General features: G+C 46.6%; 1 protein-coding gene across 1 annotated transcript; it reads left to right on the forward strand.

The window, feature by feature from the left end:
* Window positions 1-9,654: 9,654 nt before the first annotated feature.
* Window positions 9,655-19,606, forward strand: LOC120062742 (rho-related BTB domain-containing protein 2-like). Its single transcript, XM_039012806.1, has 10 exons — window positions 9,655-9,663; window positions 15,837-16,031; window positions 16,387-16,490; window positions 16,602-16,787; window positions 17,023-17,966; window positions 18,122-18,240; window positions 18,442-18,592; window positions 18,856-18,944; window positions 19,124-19,229; window positions 19,401-19,606. The coding sequence occupies exons 2-10, from the start codon at window positions 15,840-15,842 to the stop codon at window positions 19,604-19,606; spliced, it is 2,097 nt and encodes a 698-aa protein (XP_038868734.1). The 5' UTR covers window positions 9,655-9,663; window positions 15,837-15,839.
* Window positions 19,607-20,219: the final 613 nt, after the last annotated feature.

Here is a 20,219-nt window from a genome sequence, read left to right on the forward strand (position 1 = left end):
GCACCCAGCCCCAGCCTTGTTGTGAACATATATTTCTCTTGTTGGATTTTCCAGAGGTTCTCTGGTTTTGTTCTTGTTTATTTTTTATTAGTCTTTTGAGGTTTGTTTTTTCCCTGCTGTTCTTACCACTTTGTGGATTTTCTTTGTATTTTGGAGGATATCCATTTTTTCCTCTTGGCTTTATTTTTGTCGTTGTGGATTTAGATTCTTTGCCTGAAGATCTTTTCCTTTTATTAAACCACCATCTCTAGTACTGCTGTGTCTGCCTCATCTTCTGGGTTCTGCCGACTATTAGTGACTGTTTCTCACACCGGGTCCTGACAGAAACACTGAGCCATTAAAATGAACCCAGAGGCAGCCAGTACCCAGGATTTTTTCCCCATGCTGTCCCACCACGAGGGGACTGTCCAACGTCACGAAGCTGCTCTGGTTCAGCAAGAGGCCTTAATGGCTAGACATTCTCAACTTCTGTTGGAGATGATGACTTCCATAAAGCAGATTTCTGATCAACTTTCCCCTGCAACCGCTTCTGCCCCAGTTAATCAGATTCAAGTGCCCGTGGCAGTTAACCCCCTGGCTGAACCTCGTCTGCCGCCTCCCCAACGGTTCTCAGGTGATCCGAGTGTTTGTAAGGGGTTTTTCACCCAATGTTCTCTCTCCTTCGAGCTGCAACCCTCGTCGTTTCCCACCGACCGGTCCAAGATAGCATATATCATCACCCTGCTGTCGGAAAAAGCCCTAGCCTGGGCTACTGCTGTGTGGGATGCCCAAAGTCCCTGCTGTGCCAGCTACTCTACCTTTGCTGAAGAATTCAAGCGAGTGTTTCAAGGTCCTACCAGCGGTCCTGACTCAGCCAAACAGCTCCTGACTCTCCGCCAAGGTCGGCGCAGCGTGACGGACTATGCCATCCAGTTCCGCACGGTGGCAGCAGCGAGTGGCTGGAACGACGAGGCGCTCAGTGTGCTTTTTGAAGGGTCTTTCCGACACCATCCAAGATGAACTGGCCACTCGGGAACCACCGGACAACCTCGAGTCCCTGATCAAGTTGGCTTCACGCATAGACCAGCGTCTGAGAGAGAGAGAGCTCAACCGTAGACCTCTCACCCTAGCTCCTATCGGTCCCAGCTCCGAGTCTCCACCTTTATCCTCGCTGACTCCACCGGAACCCATGCAGGTTGGACGCATCTCCCAGGCTGAGAGAGACCGCCGGATGAGGGAGCGATGCTGTCTATATTGCGGCAAACCGGGCCATTTCCGCTCCACGTGTCCCGGGCTCCAGGGAAAACGCACTCTCCCGTGCAGGCCTGGGAGGACTGTAACGGGAAACATAACCTCCTCCCATCCATCCAACTCCCGCCTGCTCATTCCAGTTACCCTTTCCTGGGACAACCACGAGCTTCCCCTTCAAACCTTGGTAGACTCTGGAGCCGCAGGTAACTTCATGGATGGTGTCTGGGCGAAGGAGAATGGCGTTCCCTCTGAACCTCTAAGTGACCCCATAAGGGTTACTACGTTGGATGGAAGCCCTTTGGGATCTGGACTTGTCACTCGTGTCACTAGCCCCTTGCGACTTTCAGTTTCCCAACACCAGGAAGTGATGAACTTTCATCTGATCTCGTGTTCCGAGTTCCCTCTCGTCCTTGGATACCCCTGGCTTCACAGCCATAACCCTCACACCGACTGGTCTGTGGGCACTATCAAGCAGTGGGGTCCTACGTGCCAAGCCACTTGTATCTTCCCAAGTTCCCCTCCCGAGTCTCTAGAATCCATCGACCTGTCCCGAGTTCCCGAGTGTTACCATGACCTCAAACCGGTATTTAGCAAACAGAGGGCCACCAAACTACCACCCCATAGACCTTACGATTGCCCCATCGACCTGTTTCCGGGCACCTGCCCCCCCAGGGGTCGGATCTTTTCCCTATCTCCTCCCGAACGAGCTGCTATGGATACCTACATCAAGGACGCTCTGGCAGCAGGCCACATGCGTCCATCCACCTCGCCGGCGGGAGCAGGGTTTTTCTTTGTGGCCAAAAAAGACGGTGGATTACGTCCTTGCATCGACTACCGGGGACTCAATGCCATAACCGTCCGTAACCGCTACCCGCTACCCCTTATGGCCACAGCCTTTGAGCTGCTCCAGGAAGCAGTGGTCTTCACTAAGCTTGACCTGCGGAACGCATACCATCTTGTGCGGATCAAACCCGGTGACGAGTGGAAGACCGCTTTCAACACGCCTACTGGTCACTACAAATACTTGGTGATGCCCTTCGGCCTGACCAACGCCCCGGCTGTGTTCCAAGCGCTCATAAAGGATGTGCTTAGGGATATGCTTAACATTTTCGTGTTTGTTTACTTGGATGACATCCTCATCTTTTCGAGCTCCCTTCAAGAACACACTAAGCATGTCAGACAAGTGCTCAAACGCCTCCTAGACAGCCATTTGTACGTTAAGCCGGAAAAGTGTGAATTCCATTCCTCTCGAGTACAATTCCTGGGATTTGTAGTGGAACCCGGTCGAGTCCAGATGGACCCCAGGAAGGTAGGGGCGGTAGCGGATTGGCCCACCCCCAAGTCCGTTAAGGAAGTTCAGCGTTTCCTGGGCTTCACTAACTTTTACCGCAAGTTCATCAAGAACTTCAGCTCGGTGGCAGCCCCTCTCTCAGCTTTAACCAAGGGTGGCAACACAAGGTTTCTGTGGGGAAGAGAAGCTGAGACGGCCTTCCAAGGACTCAAGCAGCGCATCCTCTCTGCTCCCATCCTGACACTACCGATGGCGGATGAACCTTTTGTGGTGGAGGTAGACGCATCAGAGGTTGGTGTTGGAGCTGTCCTGTCTCAGAGGGGTGAAGACAAGAGGCTTCATCCTTGCGCCTTCTTCTCTCACCGGCTTACCCCGGCCGAGAGGAATTACGATGTGGGGGATCGTGAACTCCTAGCGGTTAAGATGGCATTGAAGGAATGGAGACACTGGCTCGAGGGGGCTTCTCAACCGTTTCAAGTGCTTACGGGCCACAAAAATCTGGAGTATATCCAGCAGGCGAAGCGGTTGAACTCCAGACAAGCTCGATGGTCTCTTTTCTTCAGCCGATTCCAGTTTATCCTCACCTATAGACCCGGGTCGAATCTCAAACCGGACGCCTTGTCACGAGTCTACTCTCCTGCCATTCGAGAAGATACTGACATGACTGTTCTTCCTGCCGCTAAGATCGTGGCTCCAATCTCGTGGCAAGTTGAGGATACCGTGAGACAAGCTCAAGCCATCGAACCGGGTCCTAAAGGAGGTCCTGCCAATCGGTTGTTTGTTCGCAAGGCAGCAAGATCCCAAGTCCTTCTGTGGGGGCACTCCTCTCGCCTCACCTGTCACCCGGGCGTAGGTCGCACCTTGGAGTTCATCCAGCGTAAGTTCTGGTGGCCCACCATAAAAGAAGACGTTGCCACTTTCGTCAAGGCCTGTCCCGTGTGCTGCCAGGGCAAATCTTCTCACCTCCGCCCTCAAGGACTCCTTCACCCTTTATCTATTCCCCACCGACCCTGGTCCCATATCTCGTTGGACTTTATTACTGGCCTTCCTCCGTCCCATGGTAATACTACTATCCTAGTCATCATCGACAGGTTTTCTAAGGCGGCCAGGTTTGTTCCCTTGACCAAATTACCTTCTGCCAAGGAAACGGCTGAGTTGGTGATTAACCATGTGTTCCGAGTCTTTGGCATTCCGCAAGATATGGTTTCCGACAGAGGTCCCCAGTTCGCCTCAAGGTTTTGGAAGGCCTTCTGCCAACTCATAGGGGCCACGGCCAGTCTATCTTCAGGGTACCATCCGGAGTCCAACGGCCAAACAGAGGATGAATCAAGAGCTGGAAACCACCCTCAGATGTATGGTTTCCAACAACCCGTCCACATGGTCATCCTTCATTGTTTGGGCCGAGTACGCGCACAACACCTTGTGCTCCTCCTCCACTGGTATATCCCCGCACGAGTGTCAGTTTGGCTACGCTCCTCTATTGTTCCCGGACCAGGAGGCAGAAGTCAGAGTGCCTTCAGCCTCGAGGTTCATCAGACGCTGTCGGCTTACGTGGAAGAAGGCCCGTCTTAATCTTCTGCGTTCCTCACAGCAGTACCAACGACAAGCCAACAGACGTCGCCGTCCCGGGCCTACCCTGTACCCCGGCCAGAGAGTTTGGCTCTCAACTAAGAACTTACCACTACGGGTGGAGTCTCGCAAGCTGTCCCAGAGATTCATCGGTCCCTTTAAGGTTGCCAGGAGAGTGAATCCCGTTACTTTTCGCCTGCACTTACTAAGATCCCTTAAGATTAATCCCACGTTTCACATTTCTTTGTTAAAACCTGTTGTTTTTTCTCCCCTTATCCCGGCAAGCAGACCTCCCCCTCCGCCCCGTGTCATCGGGGGCCAGTCGGCTTATACCGTCCATCGGATACTGGATTCTCGCCGGGTGCAGCGGTCCTGGCAGTATCTGGTGGACTGGGAAGGCTACGGTCCCGAGGAGCGCTCCTGGGTTCCTGCCAAGGACATACTGGACCCTGACCTCATTCGTCAGTTCAGGGCCCTCCACCCTGAGAAGGCTGGTAGGAACGTCAGGAGCCGTTCCTAGGAGGGGGATTCTGTCAGGATTTGGCCAGGATTGTTCAGGTTTTGGTCACTAGATGTCCCCATTGCACCTTTTTTGAACCTTTTGTTTTTTCCTCGCTCTAATTATTGTTTGCACCTGTGTGTCGTTTCCTTGTTGGTATTTAAACCCTGTGTGTTCCTCAGTTCTTTGCTCAGTGTTTGTATGTTAGCACCCAGCCCCAGCCTTGTTGTGAACATATATTTCTCTTGTTGGATTTTCCAGAGGTTCTCTGGTTTTGTTCTTGTTTATTTTTGATTAGTCTTTTGAGGTTTGTTTTTTTCCCTGCTGTTCTTACCACTTTGTGGATTTTCTTTGTATTTTGGAGGATATCCATTTTTTCCTCTTGGCTTTATTTTTGTCGTTGTGGATTTAGATTCTTTGCCTGAAGATCTTTTCCTTTTATTAAACCACCATCTCTAGTACTGCTGTGTCTGCCTCATCTTCTGGGTTCTGCCGACTATTAGTGACTGTTTCTCACACCGGGTCCTGACAGTCTCCCTCCCGGATCCGGGATCCTCCTCATCAAAAAAGCTGACTAGCATAGCCTAGCCTAACGGGACAGGGATATAATATAATTTCATGAAATCACAAGTCCAATACAGCAAATGAAAGATAAACATCTTGTGAATCCAGCCATCATTTCCAATTTTTAAAATGTTTTACAGCGAAAACACAATATGTATTTATATTAGCTCACCACAATAGATAAACACACAACGCCATGTTTTCACCATGTTTCCACCGCATAGGTAGCTTTTGACCTCTATTTTTTATCCACAAATAGAGATAAAATGAATCACTAACCTTGAACAACTTCATCAGATGACAGTCTTATAACATCATGTTATACAATACATTTATGTTTTGTTCGAAAATGTGCATATTTAGAGGTACAAATCCTGGTTTTACATTGTGAATACGTAGCCACAATACGCCAAAATGTCCGGAGATCTTTTGGACAGTCACCTAATCTAACCAAAGAACTCATCATAAACTTTACTAAAAAATACATGTTGTACAGCAAATGAAAGATACACTGGTTCTTAATGCAACCGCTGTGTTAGATTTTTAAAAATAACTTTAGTACAACATACAGCATACAGTATTGTGAGACAGCGCTCACATATTCTCCGCCTTGTTGGAGCCAACATTTACCACAAAAATACGAAATAACATCATAAATATTCTCTTACCTTTGTTGATCTTCCATCAGAATGTTGTGCAAGGAGTCCTAGTTCCAGAATAAATCGTTGTTTGGTTTTAGAATGTCCATTTCTTCTGTCGAATTAGCAACTTTGGCTAGCATTGTGGCGCGAACATGCCCATCAACTCTTGGCGCCTGGAACGAAAAATTCCAAAATTCCCAATAAACGTCGAATAAACTGGTCAAACTCGGTTGAAAATTCCTACTTTATGATGTTTTTCTCATATATATCCAATAAAATCAGAGCCGGAGCATTTCGCCGTGTATACGTAACGCATTTCAGGAGACAATGTGGAGTTCCCCTGTGCGCCGTTGAAAACTGACAAAAGAGCGGACCTGTCACTCCAAAAGCTCTTATTCGGCCTCACATCAAGCTAGACACCCCATTCAACCTTCTACTGCCTGTTGACATCTAGTGGAAGGCGTATGAAGTGCATACAGATCCATAAATATAAGCCAGTTGAATAGGCAGGCCCTGACACAGAGCCTCATTTTCAGAATTTTCACTTCCTGTATGGAAGTTTGCTGCCAAATGAGTTCTGTTTTACTCACAGATATAATTCAAACAGTTTTAGAAACTTCAGAGTGTTTTCTATCCAATAGTAATAATAATATGCATATTGTATGATCTAGAACAGAGTACGAGGCCGTTTAATTTGGGCACGATTTTTTCCAAAGTGAAAACAGCGCCCCCCTATTAAGAAGAAGTTAATGCAACCGCTGTGTCAGATTTCAAAAAAACTTTACGTAAAAAGCACACCATGCAATAATCTGAGACGGCGCTCAAAAATAACAACATTTCTCCGCCATGTTGGAGTCAACAGAAATACGAAATTACATCATAAATATTCCCTTATCTTTGATAATCTTCATCAGAATGCACTCCCAGGAATCCTAGTTCCACAATAAATCGTTGTTTTGTCCATTACTTATGTCTAAGTAGCTACTTTTGCTAGCATGTTTAGTGCACATGTCCAAACGCTCGCGCAGATGCAGGCGAACTTGGACGAAAACTTATATAACAGGTCGAATAAACTGGTAGAGAATCAATCTTCAGGATGTTGTTATTATAACTATCCAATAACGTTCCAACCGGAGAATTCCTTTGTGTCTCTAGAAGTTATGGAAAGCAAGACGATATCGTTTGGAACGCGCATGACCAGGAACTGGCATTCTGCCAGACCAATAAATGAAACACCTCCCATCCGGCCCAACATCACACTAGAGGCTTCATTCCACGTTCTACAGACTGTTGACATCTAGTGGAAGGCGTAGGAAGTGCAAACAGATCCATATCTTACAGGGAATTGAATAGGCGATGAGTTGAACATTGACCAGTCACAGAATTCTCACTTCCTGTTTGGATTTTATCTCAGGTTTTTGCCTGCCATATGAGTTATGTTATACTCACAGACATCATTCAAACAGTTTTAGAAACTTCAGAGTGTTTTATATCCAATAGTAATAATAATATGCATATATTAGCATCTGGGACAGAGTAGGAGGCAGTTCACTATGGGCACGCAATTCATCCAAAAGTGAAAATGCTGCCCCCTATCACAAAGAAGTTAAGGCGGGAGAACACCATTTCAAGACGGTCCAGGGCTTCCTGCTCACTCTTCCCGAAAACCAGGAGATCATCCAAGTAGCACAGGGGGGACAAGTAGTTCTGGTCGCCGAAGATCGAGGTCATCATTCTGGTGAATGTTGCTGGGCTGTTGCATAACCCCTGAGCCATTCTGTTGTACTCAAATAAACCTGTGGGTGTTGTGCACGCTGTGTACTTGCGGTCATCTTCATGTATGGGGATGTTGTAGAATCTTGAAGTAAAATCTATAGTACTGAAGAAGCAGTTCCCTCCCAAAGCAGCAAGAGCATCGGCTTGATGGGGCAATGGGTATGCATCTTTCTCTGTCCTCTGGTTCAACCATCTGAAATCAGTGCAAATTCTCAACTCTCCTGACGGCTCCCAAACCAGGACAAGGGGGGAGGCCCACTCACTACTGGACTTTCGGGATGATGCCCCGCTCCTCCATTTCCTCCAACGTCTGCCTCAGTTTCTGGTAGTCGGATGGAGAGACCCTCCTGTACGGCAGCCTGAAAGGCTTTTCATCTTTGAGTTGGATACGGTGGATGACGTTCTTCGCTTCTCCACAGTCAAGTCGGTCCCTGGAGAAGATGCCTTCATACTGAGCAATAAGGTCCACTAGTTTTCCTTTCCACATATCAGACACTTCACAGGACTCTATGTCAACTTCTGTTAAGCCCAACTCTTCCAACTTTTGTAGATACTCCTTTACCCTTTTTCCACTAACTGAATATTCTTCTCCAGCTTGGGTGACATTCTGAAGAGCAGACTGGACCTTACTGGGGTTCTCAGCATGGCTGGAATAGAACTCTAGGTCTTCTAGGGCTAGGCATGGGTGAACATCAGCCAACTTGGTGTTACGGCGGAGAACAATAGGGTGGTCCAACATGTTGATCACTTTCATGGGGACCCACTTGTCACCCCTCAAAGGACATACAGTGTGTCCTACTAGGACATTTCCTACAGCAGATCATGCTGTAGTGGCCTCTATGACTACAGTACTACCAACTGATAGCAGCAGCTTTTCTTTCAGTTTTCCCCAGACCAAATGTTCATGTTGAGGCATGAGAGTCACACTCTGCTTGAGCATTACAGTTCCCACTTTGTCTGGTATTTTGTCACCATGCCAGCGGTTCATGTTGGTTAGCATGCTGAGTAAAAGTCCATGTGAATCTCCTTTGGCAGGTTTGGAGAGGCTGTCCCAATACCACTTTGTTTTCTTAACCTGTCTAGGACTGGGGAACCCCGTTCCGCTAGCGGAACCCCTCGCCAACAGCCAATTAAATTGCAGGGCGCCAAATTCAATCAACAGAAATCTCATAATTCCATTTTCTGAAACATACAAGTATTAGACACCATTTTAAAGATAGAATTCTCATTAATCCAACCACAGTGTCCGATTTCAAAAAAGCTTTTTGGCGAAAGCAGAACATATCATTATGTTAGGTCAGCAACTAGTCACAGAAAGCATACAGCGATTTTCCAACCAAATAGAGGAGTCACAAAAAGCAGAAATATTGAACAAATTAATCACTAACCTTTGATATTCTTCATCAGATGACACTCCGGGGACAACATGTTACACAATGCATGTATGTTTTGTTCGATCAAGTTCATATTTATATCCAAAAACCTTCGTTTACATTTGGCTTTGCCTCTAAAACATCCCGTGAATTTACACAGAGCCACATCAAATCACAGAAATACTCATAATAAACATTAATAAAAGATACAAGTGTTATTCACAGATTTAAAGATATACTTCTCCTTAATGCAACCGCTGTGTCAGATTTCAAAAAAACTTTACGGAAAAAGCAAACCATGCAATAATCTGAGTACGGCGCTCAGAGACCAACACAACCCAAGAAGATATCAGACATGTTGGAGTCAACATAAGTCAGAAATAGCATTATAAATATTCACTTACCTTTGATGATCTTCGTCAGAATGCACTCCCAGGAATCCCAGTTCCACAATAAATGTTTGATTTGTTCCATAAAGACCATAATTTATGTCCAAATTCCTCCTTGTTGTTCGCGTGTTCATTACACAATCTAAACTCACGACGCCCGGGCAGGTCCAGGCAAAAGTTCAGACGAAAAGTTATATTACAGTCCGTAGAAACATGTCAAACAAAGTATAGAATCAATCTTTAGGATGTTTTTAACATAAATCTTCAATAATGTTCCAACCGGAGAATTCCTTTGTCTGTAGAAAAGCTATGGAACAAAGCTCGCTCTCGCGTGAACGAGCGACACGAGCTCAAAGCATTCTGCCAGACCTCTGACTCATTCCCCTCTCATTCGGCCCCACTTCACAGTAGAAGCATCAGACAAGGTTCTAAAGACTGTTGACATCTAGTGGAAGCCCTAGGAAGTGCAACATGACCCATATCCCACTGTATCTTCAATAGGGAATGAGTTGAAAAACGACCAACCTACCAGAGGATCCGGTTAGCAGTCTGGTGCAACCTGTGCCGGTTCCACGCTTCTGGCCTCAAGTGCACCTCTCCAGTCCGGTACGTCATGTGTCGCCTCCTCGCACTCTCCCTGAAGTGCGCCTTCCCAGTCCGGTACGTTCTGTGCCTGCTCCTCGCACTCTCCCTCAAGTGCACCTTCCCAGTCCGGTACGTCCTGTGCCTGCTCCTCGACACTCTCCCTCAAGTGCGCCTTCCCAGTCAGGTACGTCCTGTGCCTGCTCCCCGCACTCGCCCTGAAGTGCGTGTCACCAGACCGGTGCCACCTGTACCGGCCCCACGCATCAGGCCTCCAGTGCGCCTTCCCAGTCCAGAGCTTCCGGCGACGGTTCCCAGTCCAGAGCTTCCGGCGACGGTTCCCAGTCCAGAGCTTCCGGCGACGGTTCCCCAGTCCAGAGCTTCCCAGTCCAGAGCTTCCGGCGACGGTTCCCCAGTCCGGAACCTCCAGAGACGGTCCACAGTCCGGGACCTCCAGAGACGGTCCACAGTCCGGAACCTCCTGAGACGGTCCACAGCCCGGAACCTCCTGAGACGGTCCACAGCCCGGAACCTCCTGAGACGGTCCACAGCCCGGAACCTCCTGAGACGGTCCACAGCCCGGAACCTCCTGAGACGGTCCACAGCCCGGAACCTCCAGCTCCATGGCCGTAGCCTTCCCCTGCGCCGATGCCCAGTCTAAGCACGGCGTCCAGTCCAGCTCCAAGGCCAGAGTCTTCTTCTGCGTTGGTGCCCAGTCCAGCCACAGCGTTCAGTCCCGCTCCATGGCGGGAGCCTTCCCCTGCGCAGATGCCCAGTCCAGGCACGGCGTCCGGTCCAGCTCCATGGACGGGGCCTTCTCCTGCGCCGGTGCTCAGTCCAGATACGGCGTCCAGTCCTGCTCCATGGCAGGAGTCTTCCTCTGCACTGATGTCCAGTCCAGATCTGGTGTCCAGTCCCGCTCCATGGCAGGAGCCTTCCTTGATCCCGAGGTCCAGTCCAGGCACAGTGTTCAGCCCGGGTCCATGGCTGGATCCACGGGATGAGCGGGTTCTTCGGCCCGCACCAGAGCCGCCCCTGATGCTGGCGGGGTGAGCGGGTTCTTCGTCCCGCACCAGAGCCGCCACCGATGCTGGCGGATCCGCGAGCTGAGTGGGGGCTACGACCTGCACCAGAGCCGTCACCGACACTAATCACCCCCCCCCTACCCTCCCCATTTGTTTCAGGTTTTGTGGCCGGAGTCCGCACCTTTGGGGGGGTACTGTCACGCCCTGACCATAGAGAGCCTTTGTTTTTCTATGGCATAGTAGGTCAGGGCGTGACTGGGGGGTTTTCTAGTTATTATTTTCTATGTGGGGTTCTAGTTTAGCTTTTCTATGTTGGTGTTTGGTATGATTCCCAATTAGAGGCAGCTGGCTATCGTTGTCTCTAATTGGGGATCATATTTAAGTATAATTTTTCCACCTGTATTTTATGGGATATTGTTTTGAGTTTGTGCACGTAGCACCTCTGTAGTCACGGTTTGTCGTTTGTTTCGTTCTTTCTTTGCTGTTTTGTGCGTTTTCTAATAAATATTATGTGGAAACCATATCGCGCTGCAGTTTGGTCCGATAATTATTCCAGCGAATGTGACAATGCCATAACTATGAAGATGGTATGTTCTGACTTAGGGGTGGATGGAGAAAAATCCACACTTGAAAAATGTTTCATTTCATTCTTCAATAGCTCTTACACAAACGTGCCATGAATACGATATATTTTGAATCGGGGAGGATGGACAAAAATCCTTTCTTTTTTTTCCTTTCAATTTTCAATAGCTCTTACACAAAGCGTGCCATGACTAGTATTAATACCGCTTAAAATTGTAGGATATTGCAATAATAATAATATAACGTTTTTGTCCATCCTCCCCTGATTCTGAATATATATATCATTTTCATCCTCCCGGCACGATTTGTCTAAGAGCTATTGAAGATTGAAATCGGAAATCGTATTATTTAAATCAAAAACCAAATGTTTATTTAACCTTTGTTTAACTAGGCAAGTCAGTTAAGAACAAATTATTATTTATAATGACGGTCTACCCCGGCCAAACCCTGACGATGCATGGCCAATTGTGCGCCGCCCCATGGGACTGCAGTGACGCCTCTTGCACGAGATGCAGTGCCTTAGACCGATTTTTCTCTATCTGATTCAGAATATACCATCTTCATAGTCATGGCACGCTTGGATCAATAGCTATTGACGAGAGAAAACCGAATATAAAACAAATTTTAACTCGGTACAATACTTTTGTTTTTTCGTTTCAAAATTATTATTATTTGTTTTGCTTTCAATATCATTATTTTTGTTTGCAATACTAAGAATGTTGTTCTCAATTTCAAAATGTTTGCTTAATAATAAAGGCACAAAAGTAATTCCATACAGTGAGCTCTGTGTTTGGTCGATCCCTGAGTCCAGGTTGCAGCGAGTGATCATAAAATCGAATTCAAATTCCAGGACCAGAACCATATTGACTCACAGTGCCACACCATGACAGTCATAGCAACTTGTAACTGGTAAATCCAGTTATCACATTATGTTTGAAATAGTCTACAGTTTTATGAGGTAGTTATACTAGTTGATTGCTTGTTTTACACATGATCTTTGAAGTTTGGGCATAACCTTAATCATTATATGTCACATAGGCCTACAGTAGCCTAGCTGAGTCTGTCTTTACAATAGAATGTGAACCAAAAGTTACAGCAGCTAAATCGGCTAGCCTACGTTTGGAATGGGATTTTCTGGAGATTTGGAGTGGACCACAGTTTTGTAATGAATGGGTTTTTTGTTTGTGCGCGTGCCTCTATAAAAAGCTACGTAGGTGACTGGAGGTAGTTATTTGACGTTGCGTGGCGGAGACTGGAGCTGCTGTTGACGGTACAGACAGACTCAAAGCCCACCAGTGTCCTCTGACACACAGTGATGATACGTTTATTATTTTTACCAAGTGGATTTTTCTGGTGTCTTGAGCGGCTGGTCGCCTATATTTAATCCACTACATTTAACATTGCTGCGAAGATGAAGTTCAAACCAGGCTACGGTCAGGTGCAAGCCGCATTCCATGGAGCCCTCTTCTTCTCCGTCTCAAACATCGGTCAATCCGATGCACCACTTCCTTATGTTGCGGTAAGGATAGGCCAATGGGTTAGTAGCCTATAATTATAGGCTGTAATTATCGAATACTTTGGCATGCACCTCAATAACACAAAATGGCACAATAAGGAATCACTGGGTGTTACATAACGTAATGCAGTGGATCCGAATGACCAGTGACTCGGCTTGGTGGAAAACGCTTTCGTAGCAACCTGGGTGAATGTTAGTAGCTAAATCCATCTTAAATTGAACGTATGATGAGTTCTTGGAGCGGCTATATCCTATTGTAAAGATGGCTATGGCTATGTTATCCAATTAACGAAATCCTCTGAAATAATGTGGATTTTGGGCTATGATCTATCAAACTTAGGCTACTAGTTATGACAGTCTAGTTTTCATCTAAAGCTGCTTAACTAAATGGTCATAGGCTCATTAGAATCTAAACTAAATCCATAGTATAACTAAATAACTACGGCATTCTTCCTTGCAGACAAGATAGGCTAGTGCTAGACTTGCATATTTTATGCCACAGCCTAACGGACAGTTGGTGGCCCCGGCATTAGACAACGAGAGGTCTTAACTGCAGCTAAAGTGCCTTGGTCAGGTCTTGCTGATTGATGACGGGACTATCGGTATTCGCTAAACGCCGTCTGCTTCAGACCGTGGCCAACATGCCAAACGAGAGAGAATGTCATTGGACTAAGGAATCTATTCTGCCAAAACAGTAGCATGATCTTCAGTGATCCGGTAAACTGGTAATCCACCCCTGACTTTAGTGTTCGCCGACGTCCAAGATCCCCGCCTTCTCCCGTTCTGTAACTTAATATTGGAGCTATTTCATATGAATTGGCGTGCACGACGATCCAATAATAGCCCTATATTGGAACTCAACCCACAGAGACCAAAAATACCTACACAGCAGGATACACTCGAATTTCGTCGAAACTCAAATGTCATCAGTTTCGCGTGCTCATTGTGAAAAACAGTTACATTGTTGCAACTCATCGTTCCGGAGGTTGACTGGGTGTGCCTTTTTATAAATGAGTATCAAGAGGCAGATAGGAAGGACAACTGGTATGTTTTAATAATTGGCTTTCATTCACGTGTGAGATTCTAATTTCCCACGGTATAGTGGCTGGCTTGGTATGCTATGCTATTTTGTTGCCTCATGGTGCAGTCTGGCTGAGTCTGGACACATTGTTTACATTTTTGCGCATGGCTGTCAGGCTACTAGGGTTCCCCAATCGGTAGCCTGCGGACCAAATTCGGTTTTCTGACCATAAAAAAATAATGTATAGCCTACTAAATATATATATTAAACAATTATTCCCACACATTAATAGATAGGCATATGTGATCGTATCCCAATGTAAATCAAAGTTAGAAAGTGTTCTGTTTTTGTCAAATACTATAGGCTATCTATTTGGGATTCTTGCAGTCTATTTGCCGTGTAGCCTACAAATTATAACGATGTTCCGGCCCCCGAACATCCGCTCAAGGAAAAATCGTCCCACGGCTGAATGTAATTGGGGACCCCTGGTAAAGTTTATTCAGTTGCCATACCCCCGTTAGAGTACAACGCGGTTACGATAGGTCTATGTTCTGTCAATATATTGCCCATTGCATGGGTGGTAGCAGGGTATGACACAGAAGCAAATCTGGTTCCCTTGGAAACTGAATAACGAGATCAGCAACCACCATTTTCGAGACGTGAGGTGAGGAAAAGTAGCCTGCCTATGTTTACCAATTCTCTCAATTTTATTTAGTCAGTGCAGCCTTATTTGTAGATGGAGGATGTCTGTCTGTCAACTTATGTTCTACACCACCAATTTATTGGATCCTACAGTTTTCTAGGCTTGCTAAGAAGCTCTTAGACACTGCAAGGGAGGAATGCTTATATATTACTGATGGTGTAAATTAATCAGAAGACAGATGTTGGTGTGAGTATTTTTGTTTAAAAAACACTGTTATTCTGCATTGCCAGGCCTATTGGTAAGACCATGGCTGAATTTACTGAATGACATGCTTTGGTTCCAAGTGTTTTATACAGGACTGTGATTTCAGCTGGATCCTTGCATAATGGCACTGTGGTCTGTTTAATTTGATCAAAGATGTATCTCATGGGGTAACAATGTGAATCATATACACTTTTGTTATGTTGAAAGTGGCTTATGTTGGAGAGAGATTGTGATGCTATTACACCTTGTCCAGGTAAATGTAATGTCCTCTCCTGTCAGTAAAACTTGGTGTTTTAATCTGTATAAAATGACAAGACTCAGATCCTGCCTGAGTATAACCAAGATGGACAAATTGGGTTAGCAGAGTCTGTGCTTAATTTCAGGAACACATCCTACTTGACTTCCAGAACTCTGAAATCCCCAGGACGTCTGTTAAAATAGAAGAGTAAGGAACGTCAGGGACCTTCTGAATTGGCACAGGCACTCAGTCAGGCAGCCATATTTTGAATGCAGTCACTTGACCGACCATTGATAGCACTGTATACAGTGTGAGCAATGCAGATGAAGCAGAGTCAGGGCTTACTGAAATATTGATCCCTCATGCTGTAGTGATCAGAAGGAAGAATTCATTGATGGGGTCAGAGGGGTCGTGATGAAGTGTAGTGTTTTGAACAAGCTCTTCAGTACATCTGATATTTGATCTCCAGTTGATTGATTGTTTTTGCGTTGTCGAGAGGTTAACCTGTAAGTAAGCATTTCAATGCACTATGTACTACACATGTATCATGTGTATATAACTAATAAACCAACTTGAACTTCATCCTTTGGCATTTTATCAAACTCTGCTTTTCTCTGCCCTGACAGGCCCCAGTTGATGGATTCTGACATGGACTATGAGAGGCCAAACGTTGAGACTATCAAGTGTGTGGTGGTAGGGGACAACGCTGTTGGGAAGACCCGCCTTATCTGTGCCCGGGCCTGTAATGCAACACTGACTCAGTACCAATTGCTTGCTACGCATGTACCCACTGTCTGGGCCATAGACCAGTACAGAGTTTGCCAGGAAGTGAGTAGTGGAGTAACCTTTTTTGATTGTTATTTAATGAAAATCTTTATCTATTTGTCTGTTTTTTTATAACATGTCTATGTTTTAGATAATGAACTTGCTGAGGAAAGGTGAAGCTGCATAGAGTCTGAAATTAAGTGTTTGATCCACCAGCCAACTTGACAGTGAAGGAAAATAATACTGAAATCCTCTATTTTAAGTGCTACAGTTGTGTAAAACCTTGTTGCACTTTGATTAACCTGCAACACACAATGTTTACCTTGGACTTAGTGCATTAGACTGGTGATCAGGTGTTAGTTTCACGCCCTGCTGTTGGTAATGTACATGGATGTCATGGGTGTGTCTCTCCGGTCAGGTTCTGGAGCGATCTAGGGATGTGGTGGATGAGGTCAGCGTGTCGTTGCGACTCTGGGACACGTTCGGGGACCATCACAAGGACCGACGCTTTGCATATGGAAGGTGAGATCAGCTGACCTCGTTGTTCACTCATACGAATCATGGAACTGGTGCAGTGTAAACCTAGTGGACATTTCCTCTCTGTCCCTCCCGTAACCTCACTCGTCACTGCAGGTCGGATGTGGTGGTCCTGTGTTTCTCCATCGCCAACCCCAACTCCCTGTACCATGTGAAGACCATGTGGTACCCTGAGATCAAGCACTTCTGCCCCCGGGCTCCAGTCATCTTGGTGGGCTGCCAGCTGGACCTGCGCTATGCTGACCTGGAGGCAGTCAACAGGGCACGACGGCCACTAGCAAGGTGCCCTACATACAACTACGAAGTCCAGTGCTTTCAATCTCAAACAGTGCTTTTCAACTCCAGCATCTCAATTGAAATTTGATAGCTTGTGATTTATGTATTGATTGTGTCACCATTAGAAATGTAGGTTCCACATTTTACTAAGATTTGTAAACGATATACACTGTTATTTACCCTCAGGTTGATGCTGCTCTGAATCTTGTTAATTTTTGGCCTTTTTATGGTCATCTTTCAGACCGATTAAATCCAATGAGATTTTGCCTCCAGAGAAGGGCCATGAGGTGGCCAAAGAGCTGGGAGTGCCATACTACGAGACCAGTGTTGTGGCTCAGTTTGGAGTAAAGGACGTATTTGATAACGCCATCCGAGCCGCCCTAATCTCACGGCGCCACCTGCAGTTCTGGAAGTCTCACCTGCGCAATGTGCAGCGGCCCCTCCTCCAGGCGCCCTTCCTGCCGCCCAAACCCCCACCTCCCATCATCACTGTACCACCTCCCCCCACCACCACTGAGGAGCATCCTGGCCGTCTTCTAGAGGACCCCCTGTGTTCCGATGTCATCCTGGTCCTACAGGAGAAGCAGAGAATCTTCGCTCACAAGATCTACTTGGCCACGTCCTCCTCCAAGTTCTATGACCTTTTCATCCTGGACGCCCGACCTGAGGAGTCTGAGCGGCCCACGCGCGCCACCGCTCTGTCTGGCCGCGAGATGCTGATGCGTGCTGCAAGCTTCGATGTGTGTGAGAGCACTGACGAGGGCGACAGGGCCAACCTGCGGGCCTGCACCAGTGATGGAACCCTGAGAGACTCTGAGGGAGGCCGGAGGGGCAAACTGCTGTCTACCTTGAGCAGAGCTTTTGTCAGCATCCAGGAGGAGCTGGTGGATGACCCAGTGACCTACAACCCCAGGCCTATGACCGTGGTGTACATGGACCAGTCCATGCAGCTGGGGCCCTTCCGCGCTGTGCTGCGATACCTGTACACAGGCCAGCTGGACGAGCACGAGAAGGAGCTGATGCACATTGCACACATTGCTGAGCTGCTGGAGGTCTTTGACCTGCGCATGATGGTGGCCAATATTCTTAACAACGAGGCCTTCATGAACCAGGAAATCACCAAAGCCTTCCATGTACGACGAACCAACAGAATCAAAGACTGCCTGGCCAAAGGCACCTTCTCTGGTGAGAGCACATCATGTAATTCTGAGAGCTTTTGTACACTCTGTGCTAAGTGTTTCTGCTCTGCTGTTCAAAAACAGGATAAACCTTTGACAGGACTTAATAAATAATAGAGGAAGAAGAAGGTAATGGCAGTATGATTTCTCTTTGTGTTCCAGATGTAGCGTTCAAGCTGGATGATGGAACGATCATGGCCCATAAGCCCCTGCTCATCTCCAGCTGTGACTGGATGGCAGCTATGTTTGGGGGGCCCTTTGTGGAGAGCTGCACCAAAGAGGTAAGGCAATCCTTTTCACCCTCTCACTGGAGCTACAGTGTGTTCCACTGTTTTCTTTTCTTAAACCTTGGTCTTGATCATGTGCACAATAACAAGACCTACTGCAAGTCCCCTAAATAACCAGATAAACACACATCACAATAAAATTCACTAGTGACTAGGGAAGGAAAACCTGATGTTGATCTGTGCCTGTTGTCTCAGGTGCTGTTTCCCAACACAACTCGCAGCTGTATGAGGGCTGTGCTGGAGTACCTCTACACTGGGCGCTTCTGTTCCCGCACTGACCTAGATGCCATGGAGCTCATTGTTCTCGCCAACCGTCTTTGCCTCCCACACCTGGTTGCACTTACAGGTCTCTAGTTGTTTTTGCGCACACCCTCTTAAACAAAGCCACATCTGTTGGCAAGACCTGCACTCACATTGTAGACACACAGAGTATAACATGCACTTACTCTCTCTTCTCTTCAAATAGTGTCTATTAGGCTAGTATGCGTGTTCAGAGAGCTGTCTGTTCCTAATATTTATGTTACTTGGCATAAGTCTGTTGTGAGATAGATTTGGCAATATAATTCTGTTGATCTAGGTGATCTCCTGTGTGTTATGCCTCTGTTACAGAACTCTACACAGTGACAGTATTGATGGAGGCTGCTATGATGGGGGCTGATATTGATGGAGATGTGCTGGTGTACCTGGAGATGGCTCAGGTAAGATGGAGCCCATGTTCATATTGCAATTCTATAGGTGTGTATATATACTTAATACTGTTTTTCTCAATTCTCACAAGATTTTCTAATGCTAATTTGTTTAACAAGTGTTGCACTTTTAAATGTAAACTTATCATGTGCGGAGTAAGGTCTTCTATAATGTCTTGTCTCTCTGGCAGTTCCACTGTGCCCAACAGCTAAGTGGCTGGTGCCTTCACCACATCTGCACCAACTATAATAGTGTGTGTCGCAAGTTTCCTCGAGACATGAAGGCCAAATCTACAGGTAAAGCAAATACTAGCTAAAGATATGTGCATGAAACTACAACTTTCATTTAAATCTCCCATTGACATCAATGCAGGATTTTTTGAGAAGTTATCATTATCTTAATCATTTGTGTCTGCATATCTGTCTGCATTTAATCTTGCTAATGTTGTTGAGCCATGCCTCTTGCAGACAACCAGGACTACTTTGAGAAGCACCGCTGGCCACCAGTGTGGTTCCTGAAGGAGGACGACCACTATCAAAGAGCACGGAAGGAGCGGGACAAGGAGGACTTCCTGTACCAGAGGAGGCAGTGTAAACGCAAGTGGCTCTTCTGGAACCTTCCCTCTTCTCCCTCTGCCAACTCTTCCTCTTCTGGTTCCAATGCTGTCATCTGATTGGCTCTCAGGGTACAGGCAAGGCCCACTGTGGGGATGATTTGGGAAAGTGGAGCATCAGCACTGTTGGCCAGACACTAGGCCCCCTCATTAAGGCCCTCCCGCCCTCCTTCATTTCTCTTTTTGCATCTGCAGCCAAGCTATACTCTCCCGGGTTTGCAGGGTCAGCGAAATCAAATAATGAACGAAATGAGCCTCTTTTGCTTTTTGTGTTAGCATATCCTGTCACATTGCAGTGCAGAGACCATGAAGCTAAAACCTTAAAGCTCAGTGACTTCAACCTTATGAACAATGCAAGGTAAATGCAGGTGCAGGTGACTGCTCAATATGGTGTTGATATTCCTGCATACACCACCAGGAGGAGAACTGAGGAAGTTATGAGAGGGATTTGCATCAGGTTACAGAACTGTGATCCTAAGCTCATGATAACCATTGACTGACTTGAATTGACAACCAAGTGCTTATCAGCTACAACAGACAAATAGCAGAGACCAATGACCAGCAAACCAACACAGAAATCAAGTCTCAGTGATACAACACTTTGCCCTTAAGTGTTTGTACAATCTACCAAACCAGGATGTGTACAGTACAATTATAACCACTCCTCAACCAG

The sequence above is a fragment of the Salvelinus namaycush genome, chromosome 18 (genome assembly GCF_016432855.1).
Source record: "Salvelinus namaycush isolate Seneca chromosome 18, SaNama_1.0, whole genome shotgun sequence".
NCBI classification, from domain to species: Eukaryota; Metazoa; Chordata; class Actinopteri; order Salmoniformes; family Salmonidae; genus Salvelinus; species Salvelinus namaycush.

Bases quoted from the DNA above. Each gene is read 5' to 3' on its own strand.
- LOC120062742 (XM_039012806.1), top strand. From the start codon at position 15,840: ATGGATTCTGACATGGACTATGAGAGGCCAAACGTTGAGACTATCAAG. The intron at 16,788-17,022 runs GTGCCCTACATA...GTCATCTTTCAG, and splicing joins GCACGACGGCCACTAGCAAG to ACCGATTAAATCCAATGAGA. The intron at 19,230-19,400 runs GTAAAGCAAATA...TGCCTCTTGCAG, and splicing joins CATGAAGGCCAAATCTACAG to ACAACCAGGACTACTTTGAG.